The following is a 21,665-nucleotide window of genomic DNA, read 5'->3' on the forward strand; positions in this document are numbered from 1 at the left end:
AGTGGAACGCGTTACTTCTGTTCCTCCATTACAACACTGGAAGTGAAAGACGTAACGTCGTGTCCGTGTCTGTTTCCCGTGTCTGTGTTCACCATTCCCTTATACAGGTAAAATTACAACTTATAAGGTTCAGACCTGTATTTAAGTTTATTCTGTTTGCCGAATAAGCAGGGAGTCTTTGAGTTCTTTGCAGTAGTTTGAATTTTATTAAGCGTTACGCCCGCATTAGCTTTCTGGCTAGCAACGGCCGGTGCTACATTTCTTATTACTGTATGGCAATAACCATAATGTTTCTGTACAATGTTCAGCACTCGGTATGTGGTTATGTAATATTTGAAACTGTTCTTGAAGATGCATTACAACACTGGAAGTGAAAGACGTAACGTCGTGTCCGTGTCTGTTTCCCGTGTCTGTGTTCACCATTCCCTTATACAGGGTCAACACAAAAGCATAAAATGGTTAATGAAAGAAATGTGCTATTAATATGTTCATTGTGTCCTGTTGTTTTCTGTCTTTTAGCATATCTGATTGAAGCCATGGTGACTTTAAAAACAATAATCATGTTACTACATTGTTCATTCTCCGCTGATGCCCTCCTACTAATAATCTAATTGATTGCAAAACAACCTTGTCAAAGAATGCAAACTCATTTTTCAACTGTTGAGAACAAATAATTTTGTTTTCCTTCTATTTCTTTTTGCGAGTTGATAAACTAGAGTTAAAGGAAATGACATGTAAGGAAATTCAAATGAGAGCTGGGGTTATGACACACGAGGGAACGCCCTCTTTAGGTCGTAGCTTAGATGGAGGCTAGCAAAGGAGATCACAAACTGTTCTAGGTTGCCATTTTCTGCCAGCTCCTAAAGGTAGCATGTGAAATGGACCAGCTGTGTTTTGGTATGAATAAATAGAATTCATAAATTCGACTCACTGACTCTTCTTCAACCTCATACATCAATAACTCAGCATGGAGGACGGATAATTCTCCAAACAAGCAACTGAAAAACCTGATATTTTAACGTTTAAGGATGATTCCTTAAGATGACTTTACAACTTCAGGACCAGGTTAAAATATACTGCAATGAACATTTCAATCCAGCCAGCAGGTATTAATACCTGAAGTTACAGATTATGATGCTCATTTCAAACGTTTCAGTTTATTGCTCCTATTTGTTTTATACATTTTCATTTTATACGTTCTATACATTTTCAGTGCAGAAATATCTTAACACTTCTTTGTACAGAAATAAAATGTAACTGTCAAGTTAGTGTTGCATCTGTGGCACTGCGATTGTGGTGTTTTTAATTTTGTTTCATGCACACCATCACATTCCAGCCCATTCCTTATGACCACACTGAAGACTCTGCAGGCAACAGAAGCCAACAAATCCCAAGAAGCACCTACTTTCTTTACATTCTCTTTGAAAATCCAGTTCACTTCTTATTGTCTTTTTTTTCTCCTGCATTAAAATACAGCTTTGTGGCTGGCACAGAGCTCATTGTCTGCCTTTCTTTGAACAGCTTGTTCGCCCTGGGCTTGTCCTCAGTTATTATTTTTTTCTTCTTTTCCTTTTTTTCTGCCTTTCTTTACAGAAATGACAAGCAGGTTGCTGTTTCTGAACAGGCTCCAACACATCAATCCCTCGAGGAAAGTGGGCCAGCAAGGACCATCTAAACAGATATGAGAAATATCATCCATGCTTCAGACAGATGTGAAAATAGAAATGCTCAAGCACAGCTGCAAGACAACAATCTTTGTGTAACCACTCCTTAATATATACTCAGAAATGTTTCTTGTTTACAATCCATCTTTATCGTCACATTCCCGTCACTTAATAATGTCACCATCCTCCAAGATTCAATAAATGGGTTTTGGGAAACACGGCCGTTGGGGTAATTTATCTGTAGAACAGTACTGATGGAGAAGTCCTGAAGGTGATAAATCCTATCTGGTTGTTACAGCATAAAATGATAATGGCGCCGGTGTAGCTTTCTGCTCAGCATCCCTAAACACATTTACAGGGCAGCTCACCCGGCTCTTAAAACGTGGCCTGACACAGCAGTATGTAAATATGTGTCTCGGTACGTTGCTACATCATGCCAAACGTAAAAATGGAGCCAGTATAAATAACACACAGGCGGATGTGTTCAGATTTTAAAAGAGGCAATGTTTTGTGTACAGTGAGCCTGATGAGCCCTTCATCATCTTCAGAGCACAAACTAAAATAACTAATTCATTAGGTGATAGGCCCACCAGAAAATCAATGAGCCACAGTTCTAATAATTACTTAATCAGAGTCATTAGATGAAAATACCAGAATGCCCTCTCAGCAATTGTATGAAGAAGAAAATTAGCAGAAATAACCAAGCTAATTTTTGCAGAGTTTCTCAATACAATATGAAAACTTTGTGATAGGCTTCATCAGAGGTTATTAAGAGTGCTTATTTGACCAATCGTGCTCCAGTCACATCTGTTGGTCCACTTAGCTTACTTAGTGTTAATTTTGGAAATATAGATGGAGTTAATTGTTCGTGCTTTTTAAAGACAGATATTTTGTTAAAATTGAGCTCAACCTGACGCCAATTATTTGGTTTCAATCTTTAACTTTTTGCCAACTAATGTTTTCTTTCTTTCCCAGGAGTTTGAAAACATCACACACTCATGAACCAAGAATGCATTTCTTATTATAAATGGAAAACATAATCTCTACATCTTTATCCCTGACATGTTTGCTGTCTTCCTTGTGCTTTGTGTTATTATTTTATCTCAAATGTTCTCTAACAGAAGCATGTGTTCCTTACTGTTGCGCACAAGTTGATTTTACTCACTAAACTTGCCTTCTGAAGGCAGATGGTTGCTCTGCAAGTTAATTAGCGGTATCAGAGTAAAGGTAGCTGAACACAAATGAACAACACCATTTAAATGCTCATTTTCCAAACATTTTAGCCCCTGCAGAATTTTTGGCAGGATGCTAAAATATAGAACATGCAGGCTTTCAATCACCGGATAAACTGTGCCGCTCATCCACAAAGGTTTTTTTTCTGCTGTGGAACAATTGTATCAATTTTTGCAAGCTCAAACTTGCCTATTCAACATGTCCCCACATTCCACAAGCTTCAGCAGCTGGCACAAAGACATTTATTCTGCAGGGGGATTACTTACAATTAAATCATAAAACTAAGCCACTGAGAACATTCTCTTTTCGCTCAGCAGTCGGGCTGCAGAAACCGCACCGCCTTCTGATTCCTTCTCAACGGGCAATGACCTTGACGGAATAAAGCGACAAGTCAGCATTACAGCACACGGACACTGATCCCGGCTGCTCAAACCCTCTCACCAGTCTGCTGCCGATGTATCTGTATCTGTCTGCAATCGCTTTTTAATAGAGCCACAGCAGCAGGTAGAAGCCACAGGTTTCCACGTAGCTGACAGTGGGCGCCATTTTTGGTGTGATTTCCCTAATGGGACACAGTCCATTCCTGACTCAGAGTATAATGGTGTGGCCCAATAGGGGGGGGAACTACAGAGAGAAGTCCAGCAGCTTCCCTGAATGCCTGTGACTCATTTATATTGGCAGAGCTGGACGAATTATTCCAATTAGCTCCCAAAATAAAGGGTGGGGAGGGAGCCCCCATGCTGAGGCTGTCGCAGAACGAAGTGGCAAAACCAAGCACACAGCTGCTTTGAAGGTTAGCTGCTGTAAAAACGTCTCTTTTAATCTCAGTGTGCAAAAACAAACTTTAGAGAGCAAAAATTTGCGATGACAATGTTTGCAAAGAAGAGCAGAGTTCGCAAAGAGAAAACAATTTCATTATTAATGAGTACACTAACTGAAACAGGAGCGCATCAAACAGATAATTGCCCGGCATCGTAATGGTTTGCATGATGGAAGCAGTTACACGCATTACCGTTAATATGCATCACATGTGATTTCTAATGAATGTTCTAATTCTGCCTTAAAAGCCCAAGCCTGTTGTTAACACAAACTGGGGGGGAGAAAAAATCAGTCTGTTCCCAGGATTGTTAGGGGAAGGAAATCTGCAATTTGAGAATTAAATTAGACATACCAAATTAACACTATCAGCAGTTTTGTTTTTAACGGTGGCTCTGGGATCAAATTAGATTCATAAGCAACAAGTGAAAATAATGGCTGTTGAGGGGATATTGTGAGGTAAACAGAAGCCAATGTCTAAATGAATGCTAACCAGCAGAATCCAATTCTGGAGCTGATTGCATCATAACCCAGCAAAAGCAAGCAGCGAAGGATGGAGTAAGCCACGCAAATCGAAGAGATGCAAGAAATAATAGCCACTCATCTATTCATGGTAATTGTGTTTCCCTGTACGACAAGAATTGGTGGACCTTTCATTTGCTCCTCCGGCAATTGATGTGAGTGGGTTTCGGGTTTTCAGAGAGAGATTAAGCAGGCTGTATCATCTGTGGTCTCTCCAAATGGCTGCTCACACTAAGACCTCCAGAGTTTAGGCTAGAAGGTGTTTATCAGTCATGCAACACCACCCTGATCTTCGACAGGTAGAATTAATGTGTCTAAACTGATGTTAGACATGATATCAGGAAGTATCAAAACTGCTACAAAACACGTGCAGTGATACAGAAAGTACATGTGACACTTTCATTACTCTGCTAGCATCTGGTGTTGCTTTCTAACCTTAACTTTGATGGTGTTTCCCTTTTTTATGCATGACTACCTTACAAAAACTCCTGTCTTGTACTTTAAGATGTGTCAGCTGAAACTCCCCAGAATCAAACAATTAGGTCGCAATAAGACTCTGCAGGGCTCGACTGCATCCTGAGAAGGCAGTCAAGCTATTTGATTCAGCTGTGCTGGACCATGAACACACATAAAAGCTGCTGGACACCAGCCCTTCAGGACTTGAGTTTGTGACTACTGCATTAACTCTAAGTAAGTGACTCTACCCCTACTTCTAGAAGCACCACAGCTGCCAACAATACTTTTCCATAAAGCATTCTGGTCTACAACAACTCTGTAAGGAACTGGAAGAAAATATCCCCAAAGACTGGGATCTGGATACCAGGGGCCTTTTTCTTTTTTCTATATTTTCTTAGAAGTTGCAGAACAGAACAGACTTGAGCTGATACAAATGGAGTTAGTGATCTGAAAGCAAACAAAAAAAGGGTTTCATCATGAGAAATGTCGAAACTCGGCAAGGTCAACTAAAACATTCTCAATCATTTGCAGATAGTGCATGTGGGTCACAGAATACGTACAGTACGCCAGAGTATTTGGGAGCTTTAAGATTTCAACAACAAAGTAGAATCAAGATAAAAGAAGGATTACAACTGTGTGAAAGTTCTGTACATGTCCTTCATGTTCATTCAGCATGGAGTGTTTTCTTAATGTTTCTCTGATAACAGAGTAACCCTTTTGTAAAACATTGCACATCAGTAATGTGCAGTGTGTGAGAGCACTCTTACCGACGTGAATAAAAATTTCTCTTTGTGATATATAGTTACTTTACATAAATTAATTTTGTGTTCAACACAAGAACAGAACAACATATTTGGTTCTCTTGGATCTTTTAAGAAGAAATAGTTGCAGTATTCTGATACTTGCCATATCAGAATATGAATCTAAATTGCAGCACCCACCTGTTCCAATATAGTATCAATGCGGTCCACCTCGCAGTCGATCACATAGCGCTTCTCCTGCCTCCTGTCCATCTCTTCAATGACTTGCTTGAACTCTGTTGCGTTCGTTGTGCTGCTGACAGAGCGAGCAGTCACCTGCCAGTTGTTGGCCACTGCTGCCTCCATGATAGCCTGAAGGATGGAAAAACCTGGAGAGGAAGACAGAATGACTCAGTGGATTGAAAGAAAAAAAACACAGTCGAGGTCAAAGAAATAATTATGCAAGGGCAGCCTGACTTCTGAAATATTCTGGTGGTTAATAGAGGTTAAAAGGCCATCTCATTAAATTAAAGTATTTGGACTTCAGCAGAGCCTAAATATTGTCTATTGTTTGGACAATTTGTGTGCAAAATTGTAAAGAATTTTATGCATTTAAAAAGGGATTGTATTTCAACATTATTGAAAGATCAGTAAGGGGTTTTATTGCACTTGGCATCTATTAAAAGATGGCATTTAGCTCAGCCACATGTTGACTTTGACGTTCCTGTGAAACACTCTGCTGTGTCCCTTGTCTCCTCAGAGGATTGTGCCTGAGCATTTAAAGATAAAGACAATAAAAGATTCATCCAGGCCAGAGTTAAAGAGAGAGAGATCATTATGCCATGAGAAGAATGGGGAATGAGCCTTTCTAATGATTAATTCACACGTGAAATATTTTCATTTAACAGTGCGCTCAGAAACACTGCGGCCAAATCACACACCACAGAATGAATAATGTAGCCCTAATTCTGGGGCGATGAATTGCATGTAGCACAAGCTGGAATAAAAATGGCTTAACTCATCTCCAGTGTTGAACAAGTGACAATGAACATGAAGGTTATTCATGAAAATCAAACACACTGCTGGTAATTCATTAAAAACCAAGGACAGTGAAATTGCAAATTGAATGTCAAATAAGCCTCTATTCAGTACCTCCGTTCATTTTTCATAGTTTGACATGTGGGTAACTATTACAGAAAGGGGGGAAGAAAAAAAAGTGTGGAACAATACCAAATTTCTGGCATGCACATATAGATATCATGATTTATATAGTTTGGAATGAGACAATGCCATTGACAGTGAAAAATGTTCAAGAAAGAACAAATCTAAACAAATAATGTTAAATGTCCTTTTCAAGAAGGTTATGCTTGTTGTATCCATGGTATGTATATATAATATCTAACAAACCGCATTGCCACTGCGTGACCTTACGCCGTGTGGCAGAGTGAAAGGTGGAGGCAGACAGAGTGTGTCGTCACTAAAGGTGAAGGGTCGTGCTGCCTCGAGACTGAAGGGACTACCAGATGGGCAGGTTTTCAGGCTAAATTGATCAGTGGCTAGCCAGTACTTGTTGCACAACACATTGTTGTGTTTACTGCAGCCCAGGGCAATTAAAAGTCCTGGAGAGTTTGTAGTACAAGTGAAAATCCCATTATTTTTTTTCTTTGCATAAACGTGGCTTTTATTTTAAAAGGCACCACAGCTTCCTTAAAATCATAGATGCGGTGATGTGTTTCTAGCTTTCAAGAAGTTAGCACTGAAAAAAATCATATATGCATAGTTTTTAACAAGGTTTAGACATCTACATATTTTTCTCCTGGAAAATTGATCACAAATTTGCAGAATTTAGAAAGACCACATGGATAACAGCAGACAGAAAAAGCAGAAAACGATAAAGAATCACCAATACAGGGACGACAGATTACATAATAGATCACCACAGCAAAATATCTATGTAAATTATACTTGAAAAAATTTGACTGACGATCAAATAAACTTAATGAGAATATAAATGTTAAAGATAATGTTTACTTCAGCCAAAGTAGCTCGTCTGCTATAGTTCCTCAGATCTCATCCGCCTAAAGCTGAAGTGACAGGATGCAGGTTTGAAGAACGTGGATGCATTATTCATTGAAGACATGTGCTCCGAACTTCACCAATCATCAGCCAGCTGAACAACATGGTAGTCTTCCCAGCAGTAAAAGCTTCTCACGTTAGGAGGCGTCATGCAGATTAACTGGGTCAAAATGGTCTCTGTTGGTTTGGAAATGTTTAAGAAAGCTCGGCAAGGTAGAAAATGTCAATGAACCATTCTGCATGCTGTAATCATATTGGCTGTATGACGTGATAAAAAGATGTGAGTTGATGTTTGTTGTGGGTTTACAGGAATCTGATGGGTGTAGCTGTGCAGCTTGACAGGCAATAATATTATATATCTCAGAACCTTGAGGAATAAAAGACAAAAAGACTCTCATGGGAATGCATGGATTTTTGGCATATTTTTATGCAAGTGTCAATGGTGGCGTGCATAAAAAATAGATAATGTTCTTTTGTATGAGGTTGGAAGTGCCACAGAAATAAATATAAATACAGCGTCTCCAGTGCAGAGGAATGAAACTCTGTTCTGTCAATCGGATTCAAATCATGGACGCCTTTTATTTTGAAATTGCTGATTTGTACAGCATTTGTCTCCTCGTTGCCGCTGGCAAACGCGGAACTGCTCAGGAACAATTGGATTCATTTAAGATTCACAGAAGATTCCATGCCTGCAGAGTTTTACATTTGTATGGAAATGAAGAGATGGAATCTGGTGGCAGTAAATAGTTTGTCCGGAGAGGGATTATTTCTGCACATTCTTTTTTTCCCCAAGTCAGCAGAAAAGTTTGTGTTTTGTGATTTTGACTGAAAAATCTACACAGAACTGAAACTTGTTTCAAGCAGTTTCTTTCTCTATGATGCCTTTTTTTCCAGTAGCATCAATATCTATTTTACCATTATTACATGGACCCACAGACCTAAATGCATTTCATTGGGGCTTTCTGTGATAGACTTAGAGTCCATCACAAAGTACCTCATAACTGTTAGATGGATGGATGAAAATATCCTTTATTTTCACCTGGGTTATAAATCAAAATTTCACCTGTGAATTGTAAATTTTCTGTTCAAGTTTAACTGCTTTGTGTTAGTCTATTAAAATCAAAAACGTTTAAGGGAAAGTTCACTTGCAATTAAGCATTGTCCATGCTTTTAGAACAGAGTTGAGGCAGTCAGTCACTATTTTTGCAGATGGAGTAAGTTTGAGCCTCAGCCAGTATCAAATTTCATCCTTCTAAACAACCCTAGTGGGCCTCATAAATGCTCTTGATAGGGTATTTATTTACAACATGGAAAAAAAAGTTGTAAATAAATGCAAGTCTTTGCCAAGAACTCCACAGCTGTGCTGCATCTGAAAATATAACACAGTCAACTCCATAAATTATGGAAGACAACAACACAGTTTCCTTATCACCTCCTATAAATCGCTGCACTACAAATGCAACAGCGTGCAGCAGCTTCTGCTGATCAAGCTTCTCAGTACTAATCATAGCATGGAGACAAGAGTATATCTCTATAAATCCATTTTCATTACCTCTCATTGAGCTCGCTCTTGCCTTGGGAACAACATTTCTGGGAAAATGTCTTCCATGAGTCTGCTTTTGGCATCTCAAATAGTGAGGCAATGTCACAGTGACCTCCTCTCATGTTTCATATTGGTTCTGATAAAACACACAAGTGTTTCTGCAACGTAACGTTGCCAGGATACAGAGCAAAAGTAAAGGTTAACTTTGATGCTTGCGATTGTGTTTAGGAAAGAAAGCACTTGCTCACACACTGCCAAGGCTGACATGGGTGTGTTAGATGTACATCTAAATGTTTGACAGAGTAAAAGGAGATGGTAAAACATTTTTTGTACTCAGCTTCAGTATTTATCTTTACAAAAGCGTAAGTTCGGGCTGAGTTATATAGTCTGCAGTTGGGGTGAATGTATGACTCAGAGCTAATACGAAGGAACCAAGCTGAGAGACAAGTGATGTCAGTGCCAGAGGCGTAACTAATGACAGAGAGACTTTGTTGGACAAAACTTGGTTTCAGAACATGTAAATGGGCTGTTTTCATGCCTGAACAGGGTGTTAAGTTGCTTTTTAATCTCCAAATGCTCTCTTGGAACAACTGTACAGTTTGTGGAGCAGTGCATAAACAGCTGCATTGGATAAAAACTCAATTATTCCGACATTTCCTGCTATCAAATCCAGATGGAGCCTAAAGACACCGTGTGTGCTTATAAAAGCAGAGCTGCTGCGAATGAGATGTTGTAGCAGCGCAGCGTCGAGTGGCTGAGTGAGAGCTGCAGCCCTCTCCTTCGTCTCCGAACCGGTCCCTAACAGGATGAGTTTTGAAGCGTCACCCGTGAAGGCGCAGCAGTAATTGAATTGAGTTGCATCTAATCTCATTGCCCAGCTTCTTTGGTTGCTGGCTCTCATTAGGCTTCTTTGCTAGACCTCCATCTCTCTTTCTTTCCTCCTCACACTCCTCCACTCATATCTCACAGCCAATCTGTACAGACTCTGTAATTCAAAGAAATACTCAAATCCCTCTTAATCAAGCACCTTAGCATTAGCTGAAACATGACTTTCACTTTCAGAACCACAACACTAGTTACTCATTTTGCATTATTAAGTTATTCATTGCCTTTCAATAATCTTAACACTAAATCTAGTAATCGAATAAAACAGGCAAGAAAATACGAACATACCCATTTTCATATTCTGTCAATTTACAACCACAAACTTCCATGTACTTTAGTTTTCTTTTTTTTTTAAGTGGTGGAGTAGTTTTCAACTTTTTTCACAATTGCAATATTTTGAATGTGTTGTGTTTTATTACAAGTGTAGTCAGGTATTTACTTGATAAAAAAAAGCCAAGCATCCATTTTTAAGTCTTTTGCAAAGACTCTCAGTGGGATTTTTGTGTGGAAATTGAGTAGGCCATTCCAAGCCATTAACAGGCTTTGATTCACAACTTATATCTGTATGTTCAGGGTTGTTGTTCTGCTAGAAGGTGAAGTCCAATCCAGATTTTCTCCCTAAATGTCTCTGCATTTACCCATCAACTCTGACCATTTTTGCTTTACCTTCTTAAGCAGACCTGCAGACTGATGCTGCCATCACTGTTTCTCATCATGGGGATGGTGTGTTCAGGTCAACGTAGTTCATTTTTTGGTTTCCTATGACCAGAGCATTTTCTTCTATGTTTTCTATGTCATCTACCTGGCTTGTGGAAAACAACCAATTGGACATCTTTTGGTTTTTAGCAAAGGTTCCTATTCTTGTCTTGTCTTGTCCACAGATTCTCCCATTATAATTGGAGATCTCACCATTTGCTTATAATTATTGTGGCTTACATGACAAACTTGGGTGACATTAGAAAACAACTGGTTCCACTGGGTTTTATTTATGGGGATCAGAGAATAGGGGTTTGTTTTTATGTATTTATTTATATATTTCAAACAGACAAAAAGTAAAAACAAGAAAAAAATGTATCATGCCCAACTCATGATCTGTTCGAAAAGGAACAGGTAGAAGATAAAAGATCTCAACCAACAAACATTGAAATAGTCAGTATGAGCTGCACTACTTCAGATTTTGAAGCTGTTTGAAAACTATGTATATATTTTTAACTTCACAAATTTGCACCATTTTGTGTAATTATTCAAAATGTAGCACAAATCCTAATAAATACAAGACATCTTTATTTTACAAAAATGTAAAAAGGTCCAAAGGGATCTAAATACTTTGCAACATACTGTACAAAGAAATGTGCCAAAAATACCCTGAGAGTATTACTCAAAAACAAATTGGCTCAGCCCAAACCAAATAGCCTCAACCTACTTATGATGGATAAAAATCTAAGGGGCCACACATGACAGACGTGGAGCCACCACTAAATGTGGTAGCTCTCTGCTCTAATGTGTCAATAGTCTGGTAAATGGGGGTCTCTGGCAGCCTGAAATGCCCTGTTGGGCACCGTCCCAGGTCTCACATGGGATCAGAAATAACTGAGCTGAAAGCACAGAGATAACATTTTGTAAAAGTAGGGTTGGCCTGATACATAACCGAAGAGAGATGGGGACTCTGCTTTGCAGAGGTAATGCTATTACAATCTCTCCATAAAAGATGTATTACAAAGAAAAAGAAAGAGCAAGATGATCAGGTAGAGATGAACTCCACATGCACCGCGTGAAAACCATTTACCTCTGCTGGTGCGTGGCCAAATATATGACTTTCTGCGTCTCCTTTTGTCTTGGAGTTTGGAAAAGCATTTTCTAAATTTCACTGAAATTATTTCATTGTCAGTTGTTTTGCAGTGGCAGAGAGAAAATGTATAAGTCTGGACTGACCAACAAACAGAATCATTATTAAAAAAGTAATATGTTTGTCTGAATAAAATGTTGTAACATGAACTAAGGTTAAAAGAACTAGGTGACAAGACAAGTTTGATGTAAAATGAAGCAATTCAATCAAAGCATCAACATGTACAATTTGAAAGGGGGGTAATTAATCAAAAACATTTGTAAAATAAAAAAAATGATTCCTGGTATCATTTCAAAATAAAAGGAAGGCCACCGAAGTAGCCCAAACGTATACTGCCAAAGCTTTGACATGCTACTTACAGCAGGACTGTAAGCAAACCAGCTTCTACCCAGAGTGTTGTTATAATCAAGATAGCAGGTGTAAAATCAAACTAAATCAGCGTGCTGTCTGTTTCTTCTGCATGCGCAGGAGAAATGAGAGGAACACTTTTCCCCGGTGAAAATCCACCCACAGACTTTGGGGAGCTCCTCAATATTTCCCTGGCAATTTTTGTTCCACTTCACTTACTACAAACTGCGCCACACTTGCGTACAATATACATGGATCATTTTTATTTTTATTTTTTTGGAAGGGACTAATTAGGTTCTGTTCTGAAGTCTTTGCACAGCTGAAGCGCAAAGAAAAGTGTAAAAGGAGAGGGAGATTTTTTTTCTTAGTAGTTTCCTTAGTTTGAAATGATTATGGTTTATTGTTTACTGTTTAGGATTATACATACGTTTGTTCTTTCAAAGAAACAAATTGGCCCGGTGGCATACAGTAACATCAAAGCAATCAGCCTTCTCCATGGCTGCTTCAAGAAAAGGCCAGGGCACTTTGTTATAATGAAAAAAGGAAGCTCCCAGCTGTAATTTCATGGCTGCTGAAGCCAACACTGGGCAGGTGGTAAAATAGCTTTATTCCGGGTTCAGTTAAGAGGACACTGGAAAAGCAGAGAGGTTTATTGTCTGCTTATTCTGACAGACGGTGGCTCTCATATCATGTTGTTTTTTTTTGCTCAGTTACAGGTGCTTGACTCAGTTTTTCAAGAGGTTACTGAATTAGATGGTTGGCTCTGCAGCTTTCACACTGTTTATTGGGCTGTCACTTTGGCAGTGATACCAGTTTATGTGTGCAAAATAAAAAGAGAAGGTGAATGCTGGTGATGCATCGCTTCATCCATATTTCTTTAATATTATTTTTCTAGTGCATTATATGGCTGCTCTGATGTGCCCTTTCTTGTCAGCGTGTCCAAGCTGATTTATTCTCCTGATGCATGCATAATTTAGTTGTTACGAATTTTCCATGAAGGAGAAGTTCACTAAACCACAAAAGGCTTGTGTGCGAGTGTGTGAGGGTGTGAGTGTCGCAGCTGGGTGCAGCAGAGGTGTTATTATTGTTGCTGAGATGGGACATGAATGTTGAAGAAACAAAGTGTGTATGATACGGACATGGCTGCAGTAAGCGCCTGAAATTCACACTTATTATCTGACTGGGGGCAAAAAGGATAAACCATCTTTTGTTGAGGACAGGGTTGCACTTGTTTGAAATTACTTGTTCGAATTATGTCGGTGCAGGAGCAAAATAATTTTTATAACAACTAGGAAAGTGGAAAATACGCTGCTGATTTCCATTTTTGTGAAAGACATGTTTGAGTAATAAAATTAAGCAAAGTCAAAACAAAAAGAGCAGAGTCCTTTGATACAATCTAAATTAACCCCACCAATTCTGCTACAAGAAATTCAATACTTTGATACATAACACAATTAACCTAAATAAAACCTAGCATGCCAAACTACAGGGAGTTCCTTAATTAGTTGATAGAGCTTATCTGTGTCTCACGTAAAATCAGTATAAGTTCTGGACAAGATTGTTAAAGAGCAATAGTGAACAAACAGCATCCTGAGGATCAGGGAGCACAGCAGACAGGCCACAGATAAGAATGAGCCGGATGCTGGTTTCAAGGTGTACCACGGTATGAAAAAGTCACAAAGTTTGTGCGTCCCTGCAAACCTCATGCTACCAAGTTCAGGTGAGTCCCCTGAAATGCCCCCACCTCTCTGTTTAGTTTGCTATGTGGGAACACTTTGACACCCTTGACAGATGGCAACTTGGAGGAAGAAAGTCTGTCTATGTGCACATCAAACATGACGATACATATAGGGGAGCAACACATATCACTATTTGCTAAATTAAAGGTAAGGTTTATTTTGTTTTGAAATGAACAAGTCACCATTAGCATCACCAATCAGTGAAAGAAATATCAAAGTTTTGCAGTATCCCTATATTATGACTACAATTCTAAAATGTCTTATTTGACACAACAATTCGGACAGATATGGGAAGTTAAAAAAAGTTTCAAAATTAACCTACCACCATAATCTCTATAGTCATAGTCCACTTTAATTCTCTTTGTAAGCTGTTTTAAATTACAGGTCTAATGCTGAAATGTCATTCCTCTTTAGTGTGCGAGTTCGTACTTGATTGCTTGATATTTGGCGCATAAGACAATTAAGGTATACAGGTCATCTAAGCATAAATATGCTTCCACTGCTTCTATCTAAGACAAATCTGGTTATACATGAAAACAGTCATCTTTTCATTGATGTAAAATGTCATGTTGGGAGTTTTTATTGTGTTTTAGATTGTGATATGGAGTTGGATGTTATGATTATATATCTAAATCATATGCACACAGAAAGGAATCACAAGTATGATTTTTGTGTACAACATCTGTGTCCAGCTGAACTCCGGCTTAGGTAAAGCGACAGAAGCACTCTGTACTTCCGCCTTTCAATTAAACTTACTCAAATACACAACCCCACAACTCCAACACATTCATGCAAACAAGTAAGGTTATCATAACATAATCATTTCAGACTGACCTGTGCCTGGCTATGGATAAAGTTGTAGAAACCTTGGTTAGATAATAAATCAACACTTTGCTTTGAGCATTCCTCAGAGTAACTTTCAATCCATTTAACAAAGTGTGAAAAATATAGCACAGCTGCAAACTGACCAAGACATGACAATCCACCAAATCTGACAGGCCAGGAAAGGGGAGCATTAATCAGACAAGCAGCCAAGAGGCCTGTTTTAACTTCGTTGGAGCTGCAGAGATCTGCAGAGATTTTGCTAGCAACTGCAAGTCATGGACTCCACCAATGTTTCATTCACGCAAGAAAACCATAAGTAGTTGCATTTTCCATTGTCACAAACAATGTAGGGGACACAGTGATGAAAGCGAAATGGTCAGATGGGACCAAAATGAAGCTTTCTGGCTTATATGCAAAAGACTGAGTGGTGGAAAAACTAACACCACACATCACCCTGATCGCATCTTTAATTATACTGACACACACTGGAGCAGGAATGCCAAACCACATTAATCTAATTAAAGATCCGACTTCATTTGAGTTGCCATCCAGAGCATTCAGGAGATAAGCAGGAAGCATTCATTGTAGGACTCTTTTGAGGAACAAAGGCAACTGTCTCTAGATAGCCAATTAGAGAGAATGCTAAAGGATGGGGAACAAAGATCACTTCAGATATTTACTCCCCTCTGACCTATATCTGTCCATCTCCAGTTTTCTCTCTGTTGCACTGCAGCTTTAAAGAAACCACAGAGTTTTAAAATCCTCTTTTGTGCAAAGGATCCCAAAAGGTGCACAAAATCAAAGTAGCTACTTGTGGTCACCCTGTCGTTCAAAAGCTCTTCTTTCATCAAAATATTTTTTGACAAATGTGAGATGGTCTTTTTCAGTCCCTTTAAATTTTATTTTTTGCCTCACTGAGGCAAGTGTGCTTTTCCTTAAGGTGTCGAACTGTGTTTTAATGTGACATTCTCAAGAAATTATTAATGCACTACTAGAAGAATTTTGGCTCCATGATTTCTAGTTTTCTGAATATTGCCTCTTACCGTGGTTTGCTGAAGCAGAGACCGTGATGGATGTTGCAGACCTTAATTTTCATCTGATCCTGAACTTATTTAAAACACATCTTAATTAATTTAGAGGGTATTTGGGGAGTTTGAGTTTGAATAAAATCAAACTGTTTTTACATCTTTTATAATACAATCTCACCTTCTCTAAGCGGCTTTTTCACTTTATATTTTGTCCTTCCCTGCTTTTATTTCTTGTTCCTGCAAGTAATATAAATACTTTCTGTGGATGTTTAAACTGAACATCCAACTTCATTGAAAAGAATCATGCTCTACTTTTTCATCGTCATCATTTATTTGCTTTTTAAAACAGCACTGAGTTGTCATTGCTTACATTGTGCAAAACCCAGATTGACTTGTTTGATTTGGGTTTATGCAAAAACTGTTCTCCAGAAGACAATAAAGGAACATCCCTCAATACTTCTTAGACAATACAAACACACTCCTTCTGTGCAGAGTTTGAAATGTGAACTTTTTTAACTATTCAACAACTTTATAAGTTATGCTTGTAGAATGTCTTTGTTGGCCATAACATTTCACACATCAATTTGACAGAAAGTGCTTTTCTACTCTGTAGATATCTACATTGCCATCTGAGACCATGTATTATGAAAGTTGATTGTGAAATTATTATTGTCTGCACATTTTATTGTTTCAGGTGAGTTCACAGAAAAATATTTTCAAAAATGCTCTGAAAACGATTAAAAATGAATGCTATATTGAGGTCATGACATGGTTGAACTGTCGCCACTCGAAAGATAAAAGCAAATGATCAAAGCAAGGGGCCACATGAGCTTTCTTCTGTGCAACATGCAGTCATGTGCTGAATTGTTTTCCTATGAGCTGCATCACAGTCAGAGCATTTATTAATGGTGGGAATGATGAAAACAGAGGATACATAGCTCAGCATTATTCTTAATTTGGCTTCAGTGCCTGTACTGCTTTGTGTGCCAACTGAAATTTTGAGACAAGCCTAAATCATTTTTATTACAACAGTAAGTGAGAAGGTGGCATCTCCAGGCCATTGCCAAAATACAAATGGAAAGCCAGAGGGCTTTCCATTTGTATTTTCACCACATAGTTACTTCTGCCGTTTACCAGCGCTTCATTGAATTTCTTTGACATTCAGAGCCCTGTTACTTCCACAGTTTTAAAAAAACCCACACATTCTCTCCAAAATATACTGATAAATATTATTGGCTTGCTTTATTCTGTGGCTTCATTAATACTACTAACTGTACTGCTTACTACTTTTGCAGAAATAGAAGTTTTTTTTTTTCTTCGCTGCAACATATGTTTATTATATTTTCTAATAAATTAATATTTAGATCACTATCATCAAAATTCAGGAACACTATCCGATGACTCAGCCAGTGACACTGGATCTTCATTTTTACTGCTTTATTGTTACCAGATTCAGGATTACAGTGCCTTGCAAAGGCAACTAATGTTTTGTTATGTTACAATAGCAAATGTCAACGTGGTTTCAGTGGGATATCCGTAAAATATATCTGAGTCAATACAATGCACATCCACCTTTTACGGTATTAAGGGGATAAGTGTTTTGGGGGTATGTTCAGATTTAGTTCTATAACATATGTTAGATATGAATCTATGGACTGGGAGGCTCTAAACAAAATACATATTGAATCTAACATTCTCCCTGACTCTGAATCTCAGCCACTCCACTGCGGCTCTGGGTATATGTTGAGGTGAGCCTCTCAACCAAACTCCAGTCTTTTGCAGCTTTTAAAAGGTTTTCTCTCAGGATCCTCCTGTATTGAACTCCCCATGTGTTAGCTTTTCACCACAAATGCTGGGCTGTTGCATAAACTATTTCAAGCTCTGTCTTGGCTTTTTAGAAAGAAAAATCCCCCTTATTGAAGATATAAGGGAGGATAAATATACATCTTCAAATTGTAAGTAACACAAACATGTTTTAGCAGTTTATAGTAGAAATATTTCATTATTCTCATTAGTGTATGTGCTTATATCAAAAGATATAAGCACATTAGTGTATGTGCTTATATCAAAAGATATAAGCACATACACTAATGTGCTTATATTAGTCACAAAAATATAGCAGACTTTTGTGAAGTCTGCTACATTTCTAAGTTATTACAATTTCAAAGTTAATGTCTCTGCTATTGAGCCAATGAACTTAGTTTAAGTAATGAAAGGAGGCGAACTGTTAAAAGTTCAGATGAAATGTGGCTGTAACATTGAGGCCGCAGTTGCTCTAGTTTTACTGCAACCATGTTGACAATTCCCAGCGAGGTTTAGTGAATGCTCAGAGTGACACGAATATTATCCCAGCAGGGATCCATCTGTTTGAATGTTTCCAGCCATTTGCCCCACATTTTGAAAAAATATTTTTTTTCATCAGGAAAATGCCCTTGAAATCTCTTTTTTAGAAATGGAAGAAAGTTTTCATGACAGAATACAAGAAAAAATTATTTTATATGGAAAAAAGCTAAGAATTATGTTATAAAATCTGTATCGATGTTTTTACTGTCTGCCTAACGGATTCAGTATTTGTACTATGCTGGCCAGAATTCACTCATCGTGGGCACAAATCATGCACTTGAATGATCCTCTTCTTTTAAGTTGCACATCTTCAAGAAGTCAAGCAGCACACCTTTTCTTTGGTGTAATAAAACTTTCTTCGGCTTCTCTAAACTTACATCTCCTCACGGAGCCAAATTACACACTTTTATCTTGATTTATTCCCAGACTTTTCACCTGAATATGTTTGGTTTGTCCAGACAGACAGCCGGAAATTTCACTTGAGCTTTTCAGTGCAGATTTTTGGTGCAGCACACTCTCACTGCCTGGCACTGTGAAACTACCCACTTTTCACTAATTTGAGGTGGGTAAATTAGGATTTCATTTGATATTTTAAAAAACAGAGCCCCAAAGCAATATGGAGTCGTGCCTATGGTGATGTATATACAAACATCCACCTTGCTCTTTCTCATTTGTGAATCGATCCTGAAGACATACTTTTTAAATAATGTATTTCTTGTATCAATCAATCAATCATATTTTATTTGCATAGCACATTTCAGCAGCAAGATATTTCAAAGTGCTTTAAATCATAGCAAACACAAAAACACAAAGTCATGCAACATAGAATCAACAATCACGATATGACATTAAGTCAAGTTCTATGATTAAATTTATAATTGATTACATTTCAAATACAAATCTAAACAGGTGGGTTTTTAGTCGAGATTTAAAGGAAGTCAGTGTTTCAGCAGTTTTACAGTTTTCTGGAAGTTTGTTCCAAATTTGTGTTGCACAAATGCTGAAAGCTGCTTCTCCTCGTACAGTTCTGGTTCTGGCAGAGCAGACCTGCATCCCCAGAATATCTGAGAGGTCTAATGTCCTGCTTCGGGTGCATGCAACTTGTTTTCCTAGAAAACCTCTTTAAATTCAGTTTAATTGTACCAATAAGCAGCTGTTGGATTAGGATTATGTGTTTGTGCATGGGGCTGAATGTTAAAGACATCTTTAAGAAGTTAACAAAAGACCCTGTTTTATGGTGAGTAGTAGCTTAACAAACAGTTAATGAGTTGGATGCAGCTGAGGCAAAGACAACTGTTGTCAAAAGGTGCAGTGTAAGAAGTGCTTTAAAACTCAGCATGAGTCCCTTCAAAAATTACTATGAGCTGTGCAATGCTGATATTCACATTAACTGATCCGGGAAATTTAAATTTGTTTTTGGATGTCAAACAAACAGCACATACTCTGACCCATTGTGACTGGTACAGCAAGTCATCTTTTTCCAAGCACTTTGCTGCCGTGGAGGAAGGAAAGGTTGTGATTGCTGTGCAACAACAATCAGAGTGAACACAAAGACATACACTTGGGGGGAGGGAGAAGACATAAGTGAAAGCTAAAAGCACATAAAGAAGAAGAATTGGGGGTGGGGAGGGGAGGAAAGAGTGAGGGAGAGTGACTCATAAATCAAGAAAAGGTGAGATTGCTGAATCAGGGTTGATTGTGCCTGGGAGAGACAATAAAGCCTGTAATCATCTGTCTCTGCTGCACAGACCTGGCAATTATCTGCCCATACCTGACCGCAAAAACAGAAAGGGCAGGATCCATCTACCTTCACCCAATCACCCCATATCGCTCCACTTTTTCAGGGGAAATATGATGATGCACACTATAAGAGCAAGGCAATAGTGTTCCCCTTCACAGGGATATCTGTAAAGAGAGAGTATGCAAAAAGTTTTCTTCTGCTTATTCATTCAGATATTAATCAAAGTAGAGGGCGGTGATAGTTGCTTTGGATCTTTCATCTCCTTCTATCCTCAAGCATATTAACATATACATATAAGGAAGCTTGTCAATGTATTACCAAAGATAAGAGGAGACGGTGTAATACCGCCTATGTAAGCTCCATTTGCTTCAGCTGCAGCTCTTCCATTGCGACGTCTGCTTTCAAACGGCTTCCGTATATTGGCATTTAGGATACAAATTTCCCATCATTTTTCTCCAATATTTGTGAGCCTGAAGCATGTGGACATCGCTCTCTGACTGAAAGCACAGCACACAGGGCTAAAAGCATTTTTTTGCCTGTCCAATAACAGAGCTAAATGAATAGTGTGGCTGTAATTAATCTTTTCTATCGACTGAATAAAAACCTCTTGGTTCTACTCAGCTGTTTTTCCCTCTCTGTATTTTTCTCTCTAATAGGAGAGTTTGGAAAATAATTGCAAAGTTGCTGCCAATGTTGTGGATGATCAAATCTTTTATCAAACACAAATTAGAAAGCAGAAAGGAAAATATATTTCAACAGGTGATTAGTGTTGCACATCCTGAGCGCAGGGTCATTTGCAATTCTCATTTATTTATTTAATTCAATGCTTGTGTTCAGCACATCATAAATGTAATCTCTCATGAAAAGGGACTGTTATATTTAGCTTTTATTTTTGTTTTCACCGCCTTCCTCTCTGAAGATATTGTAGATGGAAATTATTTTTCTAAACTCGGTGATTTATTTTTTCAAGAAACATTTTTGAAAGAATAAGCAAAAACAGTGTTTCCATCAGACAAACAAAACACCAACGCAAAACAGCCTGGCAGTAAAATAAAGTGGTGCCGTCTCACAAAACTTTATTTTATTACCAAAAACTGACTGGCAGTAAAATAAAGTCTTGCAGTTTCACATTTTCAACATGGAAAAGTTCCAACATAAAACCTTCATTTTGTTGTTAGATTATTGTCAGGTGTAGTTTGATTCAAGGTAGCATCTAAAATATGTTGATTGCATATTTTACCTGAAGAAAATGTCACTTGAACAGGTAAGTAAGAAACTTTTAAGTAGCCACTATCTCTATTAATTACTTTGAAAAACAAGTCATTGTGATTTACCTGTGGGCTAAACAGCCTTGCATTTTAATGGTAAATTGCCTATGGCATTTTTCAATACGTTTCTCCAATGCATAGTGAAATACTCATCACATATCTTTAAGTTTCTCTCTGTGGTTCTAGATTTATATGAGTAATGCTTGAGCTTCAGAGAAAATGCTATGTTCCAAGTTATTCAGGTTATTTCACTCAGTAGCTAGCTTACTCAAGGTTTTTATTTCACTGACAACAATACAGTGAAATAAATGCTGTTCTTCTCAACAGCATTTATAAAAGAGATAGAGGTTACTTTAACAGTTGTCATTTCACATGATTTTGTTTTTCTGTACTCTTTGTTACATTATAAAACCCAACCTCAATTCATTTGGTTGATATTTCATGTGATAAACAAACACAATAAAGAGCATCACTGAGAAGTGAAAGGAAAATGATAAATGTCCTATAAATATAATTTTTTTTATACAAATGCAAAAAAGTTTTCCACTCATATTAGGGCCTATACTTTGACTGGACTATTTTAACACATGAA

At 38.0% G+C, this 21,665-nt stretch overlaps 1 protein-coding gene across 5 annotated transcripts in view; it reads right to left on the reverse strand.

Annotated features, from left to right (window-relative positions):
• gria3b (glutamate receptor, ionotropic, AMPA 3b) overlaps positions 1-21,665 on the reverse strand; it is a 105,954-nt gene that overhangs the window by 48,117 nt on the left and 36,172 nt on the right. For all 5 annotated transcript variants that reach the window (XR_008606234.1, XM_055034030.1, XM_055034029.1 and 2 more), the window contains exon 4: positions 5,633-5,820. Coding sequence is in view for 4 of the 5 variants with exons in the window: in XM_055034030.1 (XP_054890005.1) it covers positions 5,633-5,820 (188 nt within the window). In the remaining variant the exon portion in view is untranslated. The remainder of the gene's footprint in view (positions 1-5,632; positions 5,821-21,665) is intronic.

Source organism: Poeciliopsis prolifica, unplaced genomic scaffold (genome assembly GCF_027474105.1).
Source record: "Poeciliopsis prolifica strain line A6 unplaced genomic scaffold, Auburn_PproV2 SCAFFOLD009, whole genome shotgun sequence".
NCBI classification, from domain to species: Eukaryota; Metazoa; Chordata; class Actinopteri; order Cyprinodontiformes; family Poeciliidae; genus Poeciliopsis; species Poeciliopsis prolifica.